The sequence below is a fragment of the Ischnura elegans genome, chromosome 2, assembly GCF_921293095.1.
Source record: "Ischnura elegans chromosome 2, ioIscEleg1.1, whole genome shotgun sequence".
Taxonomy (NCBI): Eukaryota; Metazoa; Arthropoda; class Insecta; order Odonata; family Coenagrionidae; genus Ischnura; species Ischnura elegans.
Genome location: NC_060247.1, coordinates 110,481,479 through 110,504,231, shown reverse-complemented (window position 1 = coordinate 110,504,231; position 22,753 = coordinate 110,481,479). Strand labels below are relative to the sequence as shown.

At 37.0% G+C, this 22,753-nt stretch overlaps 2 protein-coding genes across 9 annotated transcripts in view; both read right to left on the bottom strand.

The window, feature by feature from the left end:
• LOC124154390 overlaps positions 1-22,753 on the bottom strand; it is a 102,753-nt gene that overhangs the window by 28,505 nt on the left and 51,495 nt on the right. The gene's annotated exons all lie outside the window — the stretch shown is intronic.
• LOC124154393 overlaps positions 1-22,753 on the bottom strand; it is a 48,198-nt gene that overhangs the window by 4,946 nt on the left and 20,499 nt on the right. Inside the window, exons 2-7 of one of the 8 annotated variants that reach the window (XR_006863888.1) lie at positions 21,109-21,364; positions 20,668-20,762; positions 17,149-17,264; positions 11,599-11,750; positions 11,357-11,504; positions 10,115-10,708 (exon numbers count right to left, since the gene is read on the bottom strand). The exons of 3 other annotated variants lie outside the window; for them this stretch is intronic. Coding sequence is in view for 3 of the 5 variants with exons in the window: in XM_046528089.1 (XP_046384045.1) it covers positions 10,582-10,708; positions 11,357-11,504; positions 11,599-11,750; positions 17,149-17,264; positions 20,668-20,762; positions 21,109-21,160 (690 nt within the window). In the remaining 2 variants the exon portion in view is untranslated. Of the gene's footprint in view, positions 1-2,271; positions 2,524-10,114; positions 10,709-11,356; positions 11,505-11,598; positions 11,751-17,148; positions 17,265-20,667; positions 20,763-21,108; positions 21,365-22,753 lie in introns of those variants that run through there. 4 more of the 8 variants (XR_006863889.1, XM_046528089.1, XM_046528095.1 and 1 more) reach the window with 4 other exon arrangements.

Below are 22,753 nucleotides of genomic sequence, written 5' to 3'. Positions count from 1 at the left end.
TAAGTAAAAGTTCAATGAAGAATTAACATTATAAATCTATATAGTAATAGAAAGGTACTAAGCTGAGCAAAGGTATTGAACTATTTCCTTGGAGATCTCAACTTTCTATTAGATAATGTGCTTTACGCTCTGTTAAAAAAAATATGGTTTTAAGAACAACTTCATTAGCTTAGTTTGGTTATCCCGTAGAAAACGCAGGAACGATGATAAATTTACCGCAAAAAATCAACCTATATGAAATTCTTAATTTTTCACACACGGGAAAACAATTGCGTTGCGCTAAATATTGGACACGCCACAAGAATATTTCGATGCAATTAATCTCTTTTTCTAGGATATCACTGTTTTCTATATTTTACGTAGGTATTATTTAGAAGTCGTACCACTAACTTGGGTTTTCACGAATAAGGAATTCCATAGCCATGAAAATCCATGGAAAATTTAAAACACGTATACATATAACACAGCAACAAGTGATATGGTTGAGCCTCCGAGGGTAGTTTTCTTGAAATCAATATGGTGTAGGCATTACAAATATATGATTCTTAATTGAAAAGAATGACTACATAAGCTAAAGCGAAAAATACTCCGAGGAGAAAACAATTTTAAAATCCCTGTAACCTGAAAACCTTCATTGCATCAACAATTAGTCGAAAGTTTTAATTTTTTGTTGAAAAGCAATACAGAGAGAACTCGATGTGAATAAATATGGCTTCATTAAAAACATAGTAATTAAAAACCTAGTTTAATGGAAATTGAGCGAGAATAAGGTATAAAATTTATATTGAATTATTTATCACATCTATAGCCAACTTCTTCCGGAGAACGAACGCATATCGTGGAATAGTGCATCGAATGATAAAGACATCGTACTGAACACTGATTTTATTTGGCAGTTCACAACTCGTATTTTGATTGCCTTTCAGTCATCATCAGGTACCTTAATCGATACACGTGATGGGAAGTGATATTTAAATTATATCATGTAATAATTTATCTGACCTCAGCCAGAGGTGTTTCACGACCCTACTAAACGGAAATCGTGAATATTGTCTTAAGATTCCATTCAAACCAATCAAATCACCCTTATTAAGAAATATGCCACATGATCAACCTTAGCCTTGGACAACGATGAAGAGGTAACCACCTATAATAAGCGGATTCAAGTGATAGTGAGATTTGGAAACAATATCTCGTATCGCCGCAACGTTTAGTACAAAAAATCGCTGTTTGTTTCTTCTCAAGCTCCTATGTTAGCCTAATAGTGCTTATGATTCCCTGACGACATTATCTTTACCAATTCTTAAAAAAAGATTACGGCACACGATTTGAAAATGTTTTGTTAAGATATTGAGGTGGGAGGCACTTAATTTGTCAAAATTACGAAAATAAAACTTGTAATGATCCTAATTGTATGTCATCATTATTCGCTTTTTTCCCCAAAAATTTCCAGCTTAAATTCCTTATGAAATTTCTTAGCTTCCATCCTAGCCTTAGACTGACTGACTGAAGTTGATTCATAATTGAGAGTGTAATGAAAGTCAAGATGAAATCAAACTTTATACATGAATGTAGAAAACTGCTTCTAATAGCACGTTTTAGAAGTATGACACCAAACATTCTGTTATCCGTGAAGGACTACAGTAATCCTATAATTAAGCGATAAACAGTTTAACTAATCGAGATACTGCACTACCAGTAGTAAGTGTGGCGTTCATTCTAAGATTATTGGGATGAAACCAATGAATTTATCCCAAACTGCGTACTCCATTACACAAAGTGGACTGTGTGACTTTAGTTTCCGTGGGACTCGAATGGGTAAAGCAGGAATAGTACGATCAATCTCCTCAACTCTACGGTAAGCCTAAGAAGTAGAATAATGCCATTTATTATAGCATAGGCTAGAATAAAAAGTAAGAAACTTACACTCCTGTTGGCAGTTCATCTAAGGATTCAATAGACAATCGCTACAAAAAATTTAAATCTTAATTCTGTGAATATACTATTACCCATCCTAACTTCCCATCTCACACGCGTATTTATGTATCTAAGAAGTGCGAACATTCCCTAACGTGGCATTCAAACGCTATAAAAATATGCACTACGGTACCATGAAAACTGTGTCCTGGTTTTTCGCCATAAATTAATTGTAAATTATAACGGTACAACAAAGCACTTAATAATATTCACTTTGATTTGACAATGCCGTAAATATTACAAAAATGAAACTAATCACCCCTAGCACGCACACATCCGGCTAATACTACTTACCGGCCACTAGAAGTTGTCTCAAGTGAGCCATCCTGGGGTCCTTTAACGTGAACTTATTGCCGTAGTTGGTTTACTTATTGTTTCAGAATATCGGTTTATTGTTTTGAAGCGGTAGCTTTGTAAATAAGTAAAATGATCCTCTTGCAGCAAGCTGCAAAGCTCAAGTAACTGAATTGAAATGCTATTGACGAAGCCTCTATCGCTATTCTCTTTGGGGTCGCGAACTTGGGACTTGTTGTTTAAGAGACATGGCGTCCTTCATTCATCCACCATAAGGTTGTGCAATTAGGTGAATGCAATAGAAGAAGTTATGTTATATTGACTAGAAAATGTTACGGAAACTTCTCTGTGCTGAAGTCAACATTAAGCTAGATAAATAGGAAAAATATTTTGTTAAGTTTAAGGAAGACATCAACACCAATAAGACAGATAAATATTAGAAATATGAAATGACGCTTCAGATGTGTTATCATGTCGTAATTCAATCCCTTTGTCCTAAAAATTATGTTGAAACTTGCCATTTACTCTCATTATGGCGTTGCATATAATATGCTGTAATGTTGCGTACATATAAGGTCGATCAAAGTACTCGATTACCTCTGGCATTTCTGATAATATAATGCATACTACTGACAAATAATAAATACAACTAACTAAGCATAAAAAAACAAGAAGAGTACTTAATAATATTAAAGCATATGAGTGCATACCTAGAAATACCATCTCATGGCTGAAGTAATAATTGGGCTAGATAGATGAGAAAAAAACATGGACAGGTAAAGGACGAAAGTGTCTTTCTTTCTAGTACTCAACTTCAATGGATCATTCTGAAAGGATAAATATGAAATGACGCCGATGTGTGAGATGAATCATTATTAAATAATTATATATAAATAATGTGATCCTGCAGGTATAGAAAAATTTGGTATAATCCATATATTAACATGGTACATCTAATTTTCACTTCTTTATGGACTTTTTTCTTTTGATTAACACTCAGAAAGTAATTCTCAGCAGAATTACCTATAAGTTACTTCACCCATCAATGCCATAAGAAAATGACCAATAGCTGAAAAAGAATTTAGCAAGCAATTAAAAGTGTATCAAGCGAGTACCGAGCGTCCAACGATAAGGAATAACGTCATCTATAAAATAATTCGATGCACATAACTACGAAAACAGTGCGTATTAAAATAATTTTCTCGATCAACATTGGGTTTAGCGAAATTACGATCATTAAATACAATTTCAAATTTCGCCCAGTGGGTCTTCAATGATATGCGGAGGTAAAAGAGGGCTGAAGGATGAACCACTTCACGGAGACAAAAGCTAGCATGCCTGAAATTTTAACATTGAAACCAATTAGGACCAATTTTGCGTCTGGACTGAATTTATGGGGTCAGATTATATAATTGGACGTACACCATTAGGGAAAATACTTTGGGCGAATGCAGGGAAATCTGTTTACTCTTCAACGCGATTGTGACGGACAGTAAAAGAAAATGCTATCCGGCTATCATCGTAAAACTTGACCGTCAGAAATCATCTTTGTTTCTTATCTATCGTGTAATGAATGAAGCAGAATATATATCGACTAAACGGGGCGTAGCGTAAAAAGAGGGCATCGTAACGCACCAATTGCTTCACTATGAAGCCTGATTTCTTCTATTCCATTCGGCTGATTGCATAGCCTCAAACGAGATGAATAAAAGGCGTCATGTTTCTTAAATCTTAAAGTCCCACGTTCGCAACCCCAAAGAGGATAACGATGGATGCTTCGCAAAGAGAATATCAATTCGGGTACTACTTGAGCGTTGCAACATTACTTGAGAGCTATGCAAAATTGTAGCTTCCTGCAAGTAGAACATTTCACCTATCCATAGAGCTACGGTTTGAAAACAATAAACAGGGCTACTTACACAATAAATTAACCGTACAAAGGCAATAAGTCCATATAAGCACACCGGAATGGCCAACTTAAGGCAACTGCTACTAGCCTGTAAGTTATATTTGCCGAATAAGTATTTGAAAAGTAAGGGTGATTAGTTTCATTCCTGCAATTTTTCTGTCATTGTCACAATATATTGAATATTATTAAGTACTATGTTATACTAACACAGGTGATATTTCTCCAATGGTGAAAACCTAGGCCATATTGTAATGGTGTCATAGAACATATTTCTTTCGCCATTGGATGCCAGCCTATGGGACCTTCGCAACCCTTAGGTACATAATAAATGTTTGTGGGCCAGATAGATATGCATTCACAGAAATATTTAAGAGAGTTAAAATAAATATTTAAATTTTGTGTTTTTTTGCTCATTGAAGCCATAGAAAATTTGCCAACACGGGGTGCAAGTTGCTTATTTTGTTTTATAACCTAAACTAATATTAATGGCAATATTTTTACTACTTCAGCATGGAGTGGATTGGCTATTTTTTTCTAATGAAGTCTCTAATGTCTCTAAGATGCGCTTTTCTTTTATTGGTCTGTTATTAATCCTATCAAAGTCAAATAATGAACAATGAGATATATAGAATTTTCTAATGATTCTAATATATTCATTCATGAAGAGAATTATGGTTTAAAGAATAAAGAATAAAGAAATATTTATTGTTCTTGGACCTTTATGGTCCACTAAGAACATACAAGGGCTTACATTCATATTAGAGCTCAGTGCACAGAAGAATAAGATACATGCAAAAAAAAATAGAAAATAAATTGTAACAGAATATAGTGGCATATTGGTACAATTACATTTTTTCTTGTAATAGCATTTTAGTGAACATTAGATTTTTAAAAGACATCAGTGATTTTGCGGTTTTGATTGGTTCAGGAATACCATTCCATAGCCTTGACCCAACAACTGAAAATGAATTATCAAATGCGGTGGTTCGATGTTGAGGAACAATTAAAAAATCAGCTGATAATCTAGTTACAACATTGCGATATTTCCCTTTACTCTGAAAAAATTGCATAATGTATTCTGGCTGTTTGCAATTAAAAAGTTTGTATAAAAAAGAGGCAAGCATGTATTGCCTCCTTGTTTTTGCTTTAAGCCATTCTAATTTAGAGAAATAAGGGGATATATGTTCATCTTTTTTAAGATCATAAATGAACCTAACACACATATTTAATTGCCGTTGAATCAGGGTGTTAATCTTTTCGGTTAGGTCATTATATACAAGGCAGCAGTAATCAATATGGGGGAATATTAACGAGGATACAAGTTGCTTGCGTGTATGAGAGGGCATAAGGTTTTTATGAATTTTTAGCTGAAAAAAGATCATGTTGATCTTATTGCTGATGGCTTTAACATGGTTTTGCCAAGACAAATTAGGCATCAATAAGACTCCAAGATATTTAACGGAGTTTGCATATGATATTTCGGCATCACCAACAAAAATCTTGGGCAGAACATCAAAGTCGACATGCTTGAGTAGTTTTGAGGTACCAAATAACATAGATTTTGTTTTCCTAGGGTTAAGCACAAAGTTATTGTATGCAGCCCATGAAGTGATGGCCTGAAAGTCCTGATTTACTTTGGAAATTGCATCATTCAGCTCATACAAATGACAGTGAAAATAAATCTGTAGGTCGTCGGCATATAAGAGATATTTACAGTTTAGAATACACCTGGGCAGATCAAGGACATACAGGGAAAATAGGAGAGGACCAAGGACTGACCCTTGGGGGACCCCGCAATGGACAGTTGTCCATTGCGATGTATTCCCATTCGCGTCCTTGACTGCCTGTTGACGATCTTTTAGATAGGAGTAAAACCAGTTAAGTGAGGAACAGGAAAAATTAAGGTTTTTCAACTTGTGGAGAAGTTTGGCGTGATTAACAAGACCAAAAGCATTGGTGAAATCAAATAGTACCAGAATTGTAACCATCCGTTTATCAATTCCTTGACGTATATCATCCGTTAATTTGAGAAGCGCTGTTTGCGTAGAGAAGTTTTTCCGAAATCCAGATTGATATGGATCATGCAAGTTGCATTGGTCCAGATAACTCGTTACCTGCTGAAAAACAATTCTTTCTAAGCATTTAGAAAGAAAGCACAGAATAGAGATTGGCCGATAATCACTGGGAGAAGTTGGTTTTTTAACTTTTTGTATTGGTGTGATTAGTGAATATTTCCATACATTCGGAAATTCAGATGACGATAAGGAAAAATTATAGATATCAAGTATTACAGGTAGAAGTACAGTTGACGCGGCCTTTATAAATTTAACTGAGATTCCATCGACCCCAGTTGAGTTCGATTTAGAGAGAGATAACGTTTTACGTAGGTTGTGTGGGGTTACGTGTTGGAAGAAGAAATTTCTCTCGTTATAGGGTACAAGTGGATCAAGATTAGAGAGACTGAATATGTCAGCAATGTTATTTGCCTCGAAGGTAAAGGCGGGAGTGAAGTGCTTGTTTAGATCATCGATAGATAATTCATGTAAGGGCTGCTTATTTCGTCGCTGCACGAGTCCAAGACTTCTAAGTTCCCTCCAGACCTTGTTTGGTTCTGTCAAATTGGAGAAGGTGGTTGCATAATATTTTTTCTTGGCTTCCGTGACGAGATGCTTTACCTGATTACGCAAGACGATAAACTCAGTGTATGCAGTCTGGCTTTTTGTTCGTGTGAAAATTCTACGTGAAATATCACGTTCCTTCATTTTTTGCTTAATGTCACTAGTCAGCCATGGGGCTGAAGGCCGTCAAGGTGCGCATTTTCGCAGGGGGGCATGACAATTTATGCACTCTAAGAATTTCTGATTAAAGAGTTCTAATTTTGAATCAATGGACGAGGAGCTAAATATGTTGTTCCAGTCAAAGGTGAGCAGATCGTCCTGAAACTTTGCTGTATCGAAATTTTTAAGATCACGATAGAGAATTTTAGGTATAGGAAGACGAGGGGAATTGAATGAATAAGAGAGTAAAATTTTGTCATGTGCGGAGAGGAAAGGCACAGGGAATTGTGAGAATGAAGAGAGTTTTTCAGGGGAATCAACTATACAGAGATCAAGGAGAGTATGACTATGTTCTGTATGATGCGTGGGCTGCGTTGAGGCCAGATGAAGATAATAATTAAAAATGAAATTGCTGATGAAGGAAGAATGACAGCTGTCCCGTAGCAAATCGGCGTTAAAGTCACCTACAATTACAATGTTTTTATAGTTTGGACTAAAAGTTGTATATGCTTCTTCAATATCAGTCAAGGACCCAACATTTGGAGGTCTGTAAACAACAAATAGAAGAAGTTTAGAAAGGTTTATACCATGCACTTCAATAACTATGAACTCGGGTCGGCATTCATAGGTCGCGGAAGAGGTCGCCAGCACCGACGAACTCAGTCGATGATGAATGAAGGCACCAACCCCGCCACCGCCTTTCCCGATCCGATCATGTCTCAGCAAGTAATGTTCACTAAGATCAACCATGCTATCAGGAATATTTGGTTTTAACCATGTTTCGGTTAAACAGATTATATCACTTACACAGGAAGAAAAATGAACCCGAAATTCGTCGATATGACACAGTAAAGATTGACAATTGACGAGGGAAATGTTGATTTCATTAGCAATTGGTAGGCCTGCGGGAAGAGAACAGGCCCCCGTATGTTATTTTAAGCAGTCAAGGTCAGTTTCAACTAGGATAGAAAGGCGTTCACCACCATCATGGACCCGAGCAAACACACGGCCATTACGAATCCACACGTATTTGATTTTACCTTCTTTCTTAAGTCCCCTGGCCATTGCATATAGCTTTCGGTTTAAGGATGTCAAGGATTCATTAATGTAGACAGGAGAGTTGGTAGGGTTCTGGTCGGCGACGATGTCGTTGAGTTTCAGGTTCCGTTTTGTGCGTCTACCATTTAAAAATGCAGCAGCAGTGCTAGATCGTAGAAAACGGACAATAATAGGGGCAGGTCTAGCTGAAGGGTGAGAGGTTGCAGAACGGTTGGAACCACCCCTGTAGGCGTAATCGATTTCACTTGTATCCACTTTAATTCCCACAGCGATTCCAACTTGGCAAATAAGGGCCCCAGCTACCTCCCCTTCGGAGTAAGGAATGCCGTGGATCTCAATTACGTTCCGGAGTTGCTCTTGCTCAACGCGATTAAGGCGAGCTTCCGTATCACTTAGTTGTTTCTTTAGGCTGATGTTTTCACTTAATAGGTGATTCAGGGAATCAGTTATTTTCACAAGGGAGGCATTGAGGAGCTCGAGAGACTACACGAACGCCTGATGATTGCAGGAAATGTTTCTATGGCATTAATATAATATATTTATCAATTTTTCAAATAGGAAACCAGCGCATTTTCCGGATTTCTGAATTGAACACGTTGGATCATGCACAGAAAAAATAGTGAAATTTATAAGACAATTTAAAACGAAATTATTAACCTCTGATTAATGCACTGAATAAAGTTGACCTAGTCATCACAGAAAGATATGAATGGAGTAAGTTTACTCACATTTCTGAGCTGCAGTGTCTCAATAAAAAATAAAGATACGGTCATTTTGCTGGAGTCTCTCATCTTTGTATAATTTCAACTTGTATTTTCTTCGAAAAAGGCATAATGTGAAGATGATTGCTATATAAACTTGGTGTATAATTTCAACGCTTTTATGATATATCTGTGAACCTTAGTTGCTGTCTCCTGCATTCTATTCCAGTTGTTCACCTGTGAATTTTCAATCTATAAATCACAAACCATTTAGCGTAACTTTATTAATTTACAACATTTATAACAATTTTGTTCAAATGGTACGGTCTTTCGACTACGTTGAATTATTTATATCAGTTTTTTTAGCATATCCTGAAGTATCGTTGAATTGGAAAAACAAATGACAATTCATTTTCATTCTAACTGTTTGCATTCAATTTATACTACTTGATTTCTATCTAGACTATTGTGATTTTAGCACGTAAAATATTTTCTCCTCTGATCTGAAATTTTATGAGTGAAACCGGGTCAGACTGTGAGTGTATCTACCCTTCCGGCAATTTAAAGGTTACGCCAAATGTTATCGTCTCCTTCTCATATCCCATGCATGGATACCATTCCAAAGTTGGAGAAAAGAATACTCCAACTGCATCGGAGGTCAGTCCAAACAGTAAGAATTCACAGTTCTGCCCAAACTTGACATGAGACAGGCACGTAGCAAGAAATTTATTTTGGAGGAGGGTGGAGGAAAAGGTCGGGGGATATGGGGAAATCTAAGTCTAGTTGATGTCCACTTCATTCCAATGCTGAAAGTAAATAAATTCAGTAAACCCACATAAAATAATGACAACTATGTTCATAGATATACAAACAAAGATGATTACTTGCAAAATTGTAGAAATGTACATTTATATAGAAAATAATTTTTTTACGAAAATGACTACGCTCTAACAAACGTCTAGTTTTTTTTGGTTGCACAAAATAATAATGGTGATGTATGGAGAATAAAAATCGGAGAGTGAAACTATATGGTTTAAGCAACTATATGGTACCCTCCCTGGTTACGTGTCAGATATGGGAGTACACACACGAGGGGGTAAAAAATATCTCTTGAGGGATCTCAAGGAGATGATTTATAGGAATAATCTCAAAGTAAATGGTTTTTTTAGCTTGTAACTTTGGTACTTCTATGGCAACCCTCAAACGTATTTTAAACTGAGGATGCTGTCGGTAATCTCGAGATGAATCGCAGGAAAAGCAGGTTGTCTTTGGTCTCAGTTTTTAAAATATTTTTTACAATTTGCTAAAATATTGTTGAGCAGATTTTGGTTTCAATTATCATGTGTAATGCTATGCAGAGGGCCCACGGTTGTGAACCAAAAAGAAAACCACTGAAATCAATGGAACTCATTATATTGCTTGTAGATGCCTTTACTAATAAGTTATAATTCACAGTTTTTGGGAAGATAACATTAGACATCTCACGAAGTGATGAAAATTACAGTTGGATTTCAAATATAGACATGCTAAAAAAACTGAAACTGTCGTCACAAAGAAAATCCACGCGGTGAAACCCAGGAACATGGAGACATCATATAGACAGTAGACATATGCTAGACAGTAGACATCATATAGGCATATGCTAGTTCAGTAAGGAGATGTTTAGACCTCTTTTGAACTATTTCTAGGAGCTATAACTCTTTCCTCTGTTTAAGACGTTAAAGCTTTATAAATGGTTCTGAAGAATAGCTACGAAAATGCCAACAAGAAATAAAGAGAGATAATAATGATTAAAGGCATGAAAAATATGTGTAGCACTATTAGCCTCGGTGGTGCGAAGTAGGGAGAATCTTGATGCTTGCAGTCAGAAATATTTGGTGCAGGATTCCCACGTGCTGATTTTGGATTTCAGGTGAGCCAACGAACTTCTTACTTTTTCCGAACATGACTCCGTTTCATTAGCAGCACAGTCGAAGAAATCAACCACCTCCCTATAAAAATAGGAAATGGAGAGATTATTAGAAAGAAATATAAATTATTACGGGATATTTTACGCGCTGGGATGCATTGAATATTGAAAGGACTTTAGATTCAATTAAATGGGGATGCTTAAATTTAACAAAGGTGAGTCAGTAGAAAATAAAACATCATTATAAAGTATTTCCTGGCCATTGGTAATTTATAATTTTTCCAAAGCATCTAATTTTAGCCCTTTGTCCGTGCAATGTATAATTTCTTTATCAAAATTGCTAAAATGGTTATTCAGGCATAAATTGTTGGCAAAACAAGATTTTCCATAATCATATATACAAGTTCTTCTGTGTTCCTTCACTCTGTGTTTAAAACTTCCACCAGACTGGCCAGCACCACAGTCCTCAGACTTTATTTTTTGTTATTTGTGTTTTTTTTTTATCATGACTGTTTCGAACTTTCACAAAAGCAAGCTTGAAACGATTTTATATGAAAGAATGCCACAAAGGTTTTGAAAGCGGTCGATTTTTCAATATTTAATGTGGAATAGTACATCGTTCATGATTTCGACGAGTTTATTTCTTTTGAAAAGTTTTAAGTTGTGGTATTATTGCAGTGTCTTCGACATGTCATTTTTTAAAGATAACATAAAACAGCTGCATACTTACTTGCATACGTATCCATCAGGGTATGGATCCGTACTTGGATCATCAGAGTCACAGAAAGCCACTCTGTTCAAGTTGTCTAAGAAATCGAACGTAGAATTGCATTTGTTCCATGCTCTTAGACTGCATTGCGCGTCCTCCTCATCATCAACTGCGGCAAACGAAAATTTCATTGACATTAGGTTAAACTCGAATCTCTCGAATATTAATGAAAGACTCCGAACTCCAAGTGATAAATCGATTACCGTTCATTATTTGGCCATCATTTTCACACAAAGAGGTCATCGCGGTTTCCATCATGCTCTTCAGGAGCGGAACCACGTGTTTTGACTTAGTGGAGACGTTCTGCATTGCATTCAGCCCGGTCATTACGCAATTTGATATTTCGTTCTGCATCCTGCGGGAAGAATTATAAAAATATACATATTAGTCTCTTCAGACCCAAGGTACACACACGAGCTCCTACACGTGTTTCATCATTATAATCTTTCAAGTTTGAATTATTTTTGTCTAAACCCGCCGCTGCACTTCTTTGTACCTTGTAGTACAAGATTTTTCCACCAAATGCCACATGTGCTTTGTTTTGCATTCGCAAAACAAGATGGAGGACACAACGGCAAGCGAGATGAGTGTACGTCTCAGGGATGCCGACTTACAAAAAAATATTGGGGGGGCCCAAACCGGGGATCTTGCCCCGAGAAATTTTATAAGTAGTGAGTTTTAAGTTTTTTAAGCAATTTAGAAGATCCATATGATCAACATTAGAACCCTGATAACTCGAATCTCGATATGTAGATGTTCCGGGGAAAATCGACAAGCTTGACACATTATCTCCTCACACCAATAAAGAATTTTTGAGGTGGCTCTCGGGCCCCCTCAGGCCATATGGAGTCGGCGCCACTGGTGCGTCGTCAAGAGTTTTCATTACCCCCCAGACGCTAAGCTGGAATTTTGCATCATTTTTCGAAATTTCGAAATAGCGCGTATACTGCGTATAGATCGCTGGTGGCACACTTTCGTGTTCTATGCGAGACTCACATCACCGATGGCGGCGCTGAAGGCAGTGACGTAATTTGCCAACATGGCCGACGCATCGAGGACATTGTTGTGATGATAACATAGGTGCAATAGGATGAAACGTTCCTTCCTAGGGGCAACGACAAATAGCAGTTATGATTAAGGAGTTAATAAATTTTACCTGAAATATCCTCACGGCGATTACTCAAAAGGTTCCTAATGGCAATGAATGTGGGACTCCGATAAAAAGGCATTATTCTTAGCAGGCTAGAAAAGAAAAGTGCAATATGTCGGTTTCCCCAAGCCCATTAAACAAGCTAACCACCGTCCCAGTAAATGATGAATTGTAGAAATGAATGGCAGCTAAAAGTTATTTTACATGTATATGATTGCATAAAATATATTACTTATGACGTTATGATAGCTTAATACCAAAAATAAAATTAGAATCATTTAATCAGTTAATTCCCAGAAATACCAATGATTTGTTAACGTGGTTCCTTAGGGAATTACTTGGTATCCTCGCAGCTCTGCTTCCGAATTCGGCCAATAGTAGGCGCATTACTTGTCTGGATTCTCGAATTTATACTAAAATAGTAAAATATATTTAGGAAAACCAAACATATTAAAGTGCGGCAAAAATGCCGCAAGCGTACCCTGGCGCTATCCTCGCGGGCGCGTGTAGCTAAGGGTTATGATATGTATACAGTTGTTTAAAAATAATAAATAATGTTATTAAAATTATATCAATTGAAAATAGTGTATGATAATAAAGTATTCTTGGCACTTACTTTTCCGATTGTAACTAAGCAAGTAAAATATCACAGTTACCACCAATTCGGATTTAGTTAATAGAAATAAATTTGAACTTCTGATCTTTTACTGCAGCTATTCTTGTTTTTTTTTATCAAATGAATCGCTTCTTTAAATAATCTTTTCTTTTTAGTTATTTTCATAATCTGACATTTCTACATTGTGAAAGTCGAAGTTACTTATGGCTATTGTCCACACTGTACTTTGCCAGGGCATGTAGTGTAATTCTATTCTTCATGGATGATTTTTGCTGAGCAACCCTGTTCTTTAAATACTGCGATGTGTTTCCTGCGTAGCAACTGTTACAATCGACATACGAGTAAAATATTTAATGACTTCCCTTCCTTTTCTTTGAGCGGTGGATATTACAGATCTTCGACCAGATTATACTAAATTGGGGTACCCAAACTCCCATCGCAATGGGGTTGACCTTAGAATAACGAGGAGGAAATAAAATTGCGTCCAAGAGCATGTTGCGTTAATCAGTTTATTGGGAAAATTTCTTAATTTACCAGCACAAATTCGAGTGTACCGACCTCATATACAAGGCCGGATTTTCCTATTGCCGTGCTGTCCTTCAGGTTAGGGCCTCAAGATGAAGAGGCAGGGCTGAAAATAGGAGTTTTGTCTGGGAGGCAAAAGGAAATTCACTAACTCTTTGTTTACTTTGTGGTATTCCATTATAAGTTTTTCCTGATTAATTAGCGCCTGATGATGATGATAATTCATTGAAACCCGGGTCATGCTCTTATACAAATATAAGTGGCATAAGTAATTGTGTATATCCAGGAAAAACTTAGGGGGGCAAAAGTTCAGTTTCTGCCCCCCCTCGCTCTTTCCCTCACCCTACCCCACCACTAACATATCTACATCTACATAATACCCCGCAAGCCGCCTAAAAGGCGTGTGGCAAGGGGTGTTAGGACACCAGCCGTTTACAGCTATTAAAAAAAAAAAGAAGTTCTCTAACGAGGTTGGGACAAGCGTTTATTAAAGTCCTTTATTGTTCGGGGGAAAAACGAATTCCCACATCTATCCGTTCGGCAAAAAATCTCTCTTAATTTATCGCTTCTGTCGGACCTGGAAATATAGTGGCGCTCTAATATTATGTTCTCTGTGTCGCTCTTAAAGATATCCATTCTTAATTGTTCAAGCAATCTAAGCCTAGCGCGCAGCCTCCGAGTCTCCAACGGCTCCCAGCCTAATTCGCTTAACATCTGGGTAACACTGTTTGTACGCCCGTAGCGGTTTTTGACGAAACGCGCAGCCTTCCTTTGTATCTTATTCAGTTCGCGGATTAAGTCTTTCTGCACTGGATCCCATACACTCGCTGCATAAATCCAAAAGTTTTTTTTAGATGTAGTAGTTGTACTTACACAGCGTATGTTTGCAATTAAGAAGTTTTATAATTATTATTATTGTTTAATAATTCAATTTTTTTTAATTAATATTTTTTTAAATATTCAAATTTTGCCGCCCCCTGAAATCTGCCGCCCGGGGCGCGTGACCCCACTGCCCTTAGTTCCGGGTCTGTGAAGAACTTTAAAATAAATTAAATTTACTTACCGCAAAATTAAACTTTAAAATTTTCAACTTGGTACTTTTGAATTGTTAGCAAACATAAAATTAAACCATTCTGTAAACAAAATTTATTCACTTAACATATTTACACATCTCACGGTAATGATTTATTTTATTATCTCTCATGTAATTTATAAAGTAAGAGGTGAAAGGGCCTCAGCAGTGGAATACTCCATGGCTTCTTTTCAGCTACGTCCAGCCCCATCATCCCACTGCCATCTTCTTTGCCATCATCCACTTTTGGCCTCTGAACAAGGAAATTACCTCAGTTTTTATCTATCACTTCAAATTTTTAAGCTACAGGAGACCCTATTTATGTCACATATGTCATAAAAAATTTGCAAATGAAGATATTTAAAGGGAAATCTTACGTAATATACTGTCCATACAAACTAATTTAATTTATCCGAAGGAACAGATGCGCATGAAATGACAAAAAATATCCGTGCATGCAACCCGTGCAGCACCAAAACTCCCTTACGAAGCAAATTTCGGGCTCCGTGCCTGTATCTACATTGCTATAGTTAGAGATACGTAAAAATAGCACTTTCATTTTAGTTTTATAGCACTTTCAAGTACGGTTTATAGCATTTTGTGGCATCTATTTTTTCTTTGCTTTCATAATGTATCACTAGAGGTTGACGACAGTGTGATGAAACACAGTTATTTGAAAAAATATGGAATAGTTTGAATAATTATGGAACATAGTAATAATAAATTAAGGAATAAGATATGAAGTGAATAATCAAAAATGATATTAGTAGCCTGAATATCATTTCCCCACAATGCTAACTGGTGTCCTGATTATGTGGAGTGCAGCACTATTAAACACTTTTTTCTAGGCAGATGGCAAGAAATATTTGCTAAACATCGCAGAAGCTACCCGGGTTCTCTCTCAACCTCTCTAGTAGCTGTCGATGAAAATACATTTAACCGTATATGAAGCAGTAAGGCTCAAGTGGCGCAGCGAGGGGGGGCTCGGCACTAAATTTACGAATTTTTCCATTGTGAAGCCACATTGCTCTTTAAATATCATAAAAGTCCAGTCATTGCGCCTATGTCGCATTTATACACGTGTATCGCATCAATATCGCAAATGCGATTTTCACGAATCACTAACTGTAGTATATCCTGCATAAATATACTACTATGCACCTGTCGCTGGTCTCGTACGGTGTCAAATACCTGGCACCAGTCTGATAAGGCTTATTTCAGCCAATAGGGTAGTTTCCTTCATCAAAGAAAACGAAAGGCATTGATTGCGATTCGTTACCCACCATTAGTGTATTCATAATATACAATTATTTGGTTTTACAATTCCCAGTTTCGACGAATGGCAATGGCCAATTTTAACTGCATTTGAAAAAGGCCAGATTGGCGCCCATGCGATGCCACTCCACGTGACGTCACAGGGACCTAGTTTCTATACGATTAGATAGGAGTTTTACATCGTTTGAGATTACCAATGCATGCATGAGGCACATAGCTCAGGGAAACATCTCTTAATAATCACCTATTAAAACTGCCTATGGTCGGAAAGCTTTCTTCGTTTGATAAGGTATTGATGATACTTATTTAAGCCAAGCGCTACCTGCTAGCAGCCTGCATCGTAGCGGCGCACATGTTATAGCCCCAATATCACCTCACTTCGCGGCAGCGGGAACCAGAATGACGTCAGACGGGCTTTTCCCAGCATTCATACTTAGCCGTCGCGTTTTCGCTTGCTTGAAAATTTTCACTTTTAATTTAATCGCGAAAAAAATCGTCATTTAAAAATCTAAAAACGTGAAATGCTTACTTCAGGGGTAATAACCTTTCGATTTAGGAAATAAAAAATAATAAAAAAACCACCCTATTGGAGAGCAATGATCCCTTCTGTGATCGGGGCTCGAGCCGAGAGCAACCATTGTCACAGTAGTAATAGTGAAAAAAATTCACGTGGTGGTAGATAACTAAACACCGTTTTGTAATCAGCATAGCCATTTTAACATTAAACAGATAAAAAATCGAGTTCAACAGAAAATTAGTTGTGAGTATAAAAAAGTCATTTGTGATAAAGTTGGTGGAAAGAAGATGCAGTAAAGGATGATTTAGTGGAAGAAAGAACATATTTCACAAATAATTTCATGGACAGAATCTAAATCACTCACAAATAAACTCACTGCCCTGAGGACGATGACCGAGTCGGACATCGAAACGTCGACAGCTATGGAGTTCCTGAACCGGTGGCGATCCCGAGAACTCTTCACTAAAACTAACTACAGTTTTGAAATCAGCTTACCTATTTCACCTTAAAGCAGCTCAAGAATTGAAGTGAACAGAAAATGAGTTAAAAATTGTTCCCCAATGTAATTTGCGGTGGAATTACAAAACCACATCCTCACCTGCACGTGTGCTTGCAGAGGAGACATCGCGGGTTGTCGTAAATGCTTCGTGTCTTATTCATTTCTTCGGGAGCGCGAAGCGCGAGAAGACAATGCTTGAGAGCGTACTCTTGCTCCTAAAATAATGAAAATATATAGCTTTATATAACCTTCGAATTATTTTCGACGAGATCAAATAAGACAAATTAAATAAAGGGAGTAAATACTTAACAAAATAGCCAATTTATAAGACAAAAACTAAGCCCATATTTTATTTTAACCTTGAATTGACTCATTTCTATATAATTACTAACCGTGGGCAGATTTTACCTGTTAATATTAGTCTATTTTTGTCATTCTGTTGATTTATATGGAGCACTGCATGCTACGATGTAGTTCACACCACAAAATCTTTCGTTTCATTTTTAAATAATTATAAGAATATTTTTGATGAAATATATTTATAACTATGTAAGATATTATAAACGATTTAAGTTTTTCCTGGTGAATACTTCTGACAAATATTTCTCGGGTTTGCATCCAGGTTAAAGCTTTAACCTGGATGCAAACCCGAGAAATATTTGTCAGATGTAAGATGTTAGTTTGCAGTAAAAGAGAGGAGGTTAAAACAAACATCAACCTAGGAAAGCATAAGCTTGAAGAGGTGAACGAGTTCTCTTACCTGGGAAGCCGAATTACCAGCGATGGACGGAGTAAGAAAGAAATACACTGTAGAATAGCGCAGGCGAAGAGGGCTATCTACAAAAAGAAGAATCTTCTTACAGCTGAAAATACCAGCATAGAAGTAAGGAAACAATTAATCAGATGATACATATGGAGTATGTTTCTCTATGGAAGCGAGGCTTGGACGTTGACAGCAGCAGAGAAGTCAAGAGTGGAAGCATTCGAAACGTGGTGCTACCGAAGAATGATGAAGATAAAATGGATTGACCATGTGAGTAACCATGAAGTGCTAAGGAGAGTAGGAGAAAAGAGAAGCCTCCTAAAAACATTAAGCAGAAGAAGGGACAACTTAGTTGGCCACATTTTGAGGCACGATGGTCTGATGAAGACAATCGTTGAAGGACAAGTGGAAGGGCAGAAGGGCAATGGACGGACCCGAATGAGTTATATAGGACAGGTTATAAAGGATGTAAAAGAGAATAAATATGTAGCTATGAAGAGATTAGCGGATAGGAGAGAGAAATGGAGAGCTGCGTCAAACCAATCATAGGATTGTTGACTAATGATGATGATGATATGGTGCGAATGCTGGGACCACAGTTTTATTTGTATGCTGCAAGGTGGTGCCAAACACCCTAGAGGGTGATAGCAAGGTATCATATATTATATATGCTAACATTTAAAAAGTATCAAATGGAGATCAAAGATCTAAATCATTCCTGAATTAGAAATGTTAGGACCTTCTTTTATCGTCCTCTCCAAACTCACTGGAGACAAGGAGATCTATTTAATTCTGTTTACATAAATGCGAGGGTAAGTAAATTACTATCCGCAATTTATTTATATCTTGGTTATTTTGGTAATACTGTCGTTTTAGGTTGATGACGCATGATTTGTTTTTTTGTTGTTATGTTTTTGCAAGTTTAAAGCCTCTAGGTTAGTTTCGCTATCATTTGATATAATTACCCATTCCCCACCTCTATGGTCAAACCTAGGAATCCCACCCCTTGACCTTCTCCTCAGACAGTTGTATTTTTGAGATTATTTGAAATAATTTTGTGTGAGACTGTTTATTCTCTGCTTTCTGTTCATCTACACCTGACGATGACGTGCCACGTCGAAACCTAGGTCATACGTTAGTGTCCTAGGGGAGGGTCGGGGGGTCCAACCCCCCCCCTCCCACCCGAAATATAGAAAAACAATTGCTTTGCTTCATAAAAGAAAACAAAATGTTGAAAAATCATGAATTTACGAAAGATTTCTTTGAAAAATGACGTTTTTTTTATTACGACGAATGTTGAAATTAGTTTAAAACCCTCTATTTAGTAACCCTGTTTTTTATAAAATTTCCCCCTCTGGTTTCGCACCGCCTCCCGTGAACGAAATTCCTGGCTACACTACTGTCGTACCAACTTTATATATTTATGCGGAGTTACAAGGTTTTCCCTGCTTTTCGTTCGCTATCACTGTCGTGCTGTTAATCATGGCTGCTCCGCTATCTAATGAAACGGAGAAGGGCAAAGTTCAGTGACCCTCTTTTTGTGGTCGGAAAGCGAATCAAGGGCTGAAATTAATCGAAGACTTTCGGCACAGTGCGGGGGAATGTATTTTTTCCAAAACGGAGTGTCTGCGAATGGATGTAAAACTTTACTAATAAATTCATAGAGAAGGAAAGAAAGGGATAGGAACATATAATGCAAAACGGACGAGGACAACGGTGCTGTAGTAGGTGGAAAAGGCAAGAAAATCAGAGGGTAAAAATGCAGCCTAACTGAGACACGAACCCAGAAACTTCCGATTGTATACCGGGTGCTGTACCATTTGCGCTGCCAGGAAGCTAGGATTTAAAGTGATTTCGGCGGGAAGAGAAAAAGAAAACTCTCTCTGCTTTGGCCCACAAGAGTAACCAATCGATGGCACTGGAGCTGCTCACCACTCACCAACAGAAGAAATGGACAAGGAAACAAGAGTGAAAGGAAAGATACACACTCACACGATAGCTGAAAGGGACAGGAACATGCGTTTCGGGGACATTTATTCGTTTCGGTTTGCGCATATTTTCCTCTGATTAATGGCATTTGTCATCTACCACAGCACCACTATCTACGTCCCTTTTCAACCATATGTTTCTATCCCTTTCTCTCTTACACTATGCATTTATTTGTATTTTTGCGCTTAAGGTGCAGTTTGAATTAATGAAGCAGTGTATCGGCCATAATGGCTAGTTTCACTTGGGCTAAGTACGCCCCGAAACCCATATTCTTGTCTCTTTCAGCTATCTTGTGAGTGTGTATCTTTCCTTTGGTGAGCTGCGGCAGTGCTATGCATGCATTGGTACTCTTTCGGTATAAAATAAATATTAACTTCCCCCATTTCGTGTGTTGAATTACCTTTCCGCGTGCAACACAGAACTAATTCTTACATAAAATCGTAATGGCTGTTGAAAGATTCGCCACACAAAAGTTCCCTCAGCTTAATTAATTTGCTGAAATCCCATAAACCAGCTGCTCGAGCCTTTGAAAAAGTTGTTGCTCAAACCAACAAATGAATATAAGGAGGCAATAGCTCTAATTGTGCACAGTTCGAATGAAACTAGAATTAATAATTATTATTGATGCGTTCATATTTTTGACCCAAATAATAATCATTATATTATAGGTTTCGTGAATAATTATTTTACAATGATGATTAATTATAATTTAAGCCACTATCATTGATCCTGTGAATAAAAAAGAGCAATTTCTAAAGATTATCACGTATTAGAACGCTATTACACAGAAGAAGGAAGTATGAGTACACAGAAATAATACTTTGTCCATTCGTTCGCATAGGATGGGAAAAGGTTGTATTCCTCACCTCTGATAGTTCGGCGCAATGCATGAAATCACTGCTCGGTTCATACCCTGAAATTTGACTGCAAAATACAGCAACAGAGAATGTAATGCAGGTACCTGAAAAGTCAATAAATGCCGTTACTCATAGATCATACGGTAAACTAAAATGACCTAATGACAAAATATGGAGGAAGGGCAAATTAAAAATGCGTGCAGGGGCAAAGTAGTCACAAATAATATCACATCTAAGTATGTGCGTTACTGAATTAGGTGCGGAAAATAACTTAAGTTTGCGTTTATATCACCACGATTGAAAAGTTCCGCGGGGTTGAACGCGATTCTATAGTTTCAACTGCTTTTTTAAGTATTTCACAGTAATTATGAGTTAAATCAATCCCTTCAATCTCAAAGAATATTCATATCTATGTGAAAAAATTATTGAATCAAGATTTTAATCACTTACCCAAAATAAGTAGCAGACGCGGTGGGGATTTTCCTCCACAAGTGCGAAGCATTTTTAAAGAGGCGAAGGTTTATCGTTGGTGGTGGCTGTGCAAATAAAACTGCTACTCCTTCCTCAACGCGATACTGAGAAAGAATAACTGCTCCAAGCACAGAACTTCTGCGACTCGGTCATTAAGGTCATCACCTTGATCTTTCGAGGGGGTTAAATTTCACAGAGGAACATTCCGTCGTAATTGGGCACATGCGCATTGCATCTGGATTGGATTGTAGGGAAGGAATATCCCAAATTAAAATTAAAATGGGAAAATATATCTCCGGCTAATTTTGCGAGTTAGGCAACTATAAACGGGTCGGGACGAATATATTTATACGCGCCATAGTTCCGACTTGAAGAACGAGAACCTTATCTACCTTATCGGCCATTCCATGCATTTTAGTAATTGAATATTAATAAACTAAATTTGTCAGTGTATAAGAACATAATGTGCTCTTGATTACAAAAATATTTTCATAAATAATTCCAAAACAAAAGCATACACTATTATTCATGTCATTAAAAACTGACTATCAACGGTATTAGCGTAAGAAATAATTTCACAAATCGTTCAATGAAGGAATTCACTTTTTAATTATTCATAATTTAACACAATAATATGCACTCTGAGGGAAACATTTAATATGGAAAATGAATAAGAACTACTTATAAATGTTCATGGGTCAAATATTACTACTTTTTACGCACGCATACGAATAATATTGGGTCATCCCTCTGAGTTACATCTTCATTTAATTTTTTGCGTAAATATTAACAAAAAATGAAACTTAATGCTTGAAAATTTATATACGCGTATACGTAAGTACTTGATGTATTTAAGAAATTCACTGCACACGAAATATGGATTTTCAACGATGAAACACAATATTAATCATGTAGGTTTGAGCAACTTATACGTAGTCTATATATAAAAATATTTAAGATATCATTTCATGAGAAACAATTTCCTGAAATCAAATGATTTTTTAATGTTGGTCATTCGCTTACAGTCGCAGCAATGAGAGGGTTCGTCCATCTCTATACACTTATAGAAAAACGCGGTCATATAAAGAAAGATAATTACAATTTACCCAATGAAATTTCTATACTATGTTTATTTACTAAATCTTTATATAGTTAGCCACTTATTTTTTTCGCTTTTCATTCGATATATTTTAGGAAATAGCAAAAGCTAATGGCTACCTGAAAATTAGATCACCTCCAAACCAAGCCAATATTCGTCCGCAATGACGATCAAGTCTGAGCTTGAGAGACAAAATGACGTATCAGTAAACGTTTCATAGTATACTGGTGAAATATTCTCGGGTTTCCCCCGGGTGAGCTGCTTGTAGGCCGTCGTCAATATGGCTGCCACTTCCGTCGTGTTCTGGGCAAGACACTCCGAAAATGGTGCCTTGTAATATAGCGGTCTGTCTGATTCTCCCTTCTGACTGTTACGCGCTTATTTTCTAACTTTCTACCTCGATATTTCATAGCGCTGGGATCCAGGCGGCGCCTAAAGTGTAGCCTGTGTCACGCTTGAAGTGTTTTTTTTGTTTCCATTCGGATCTCGATTGCCTCCTTTGTTATCCTAATCAGAAGGAACCTG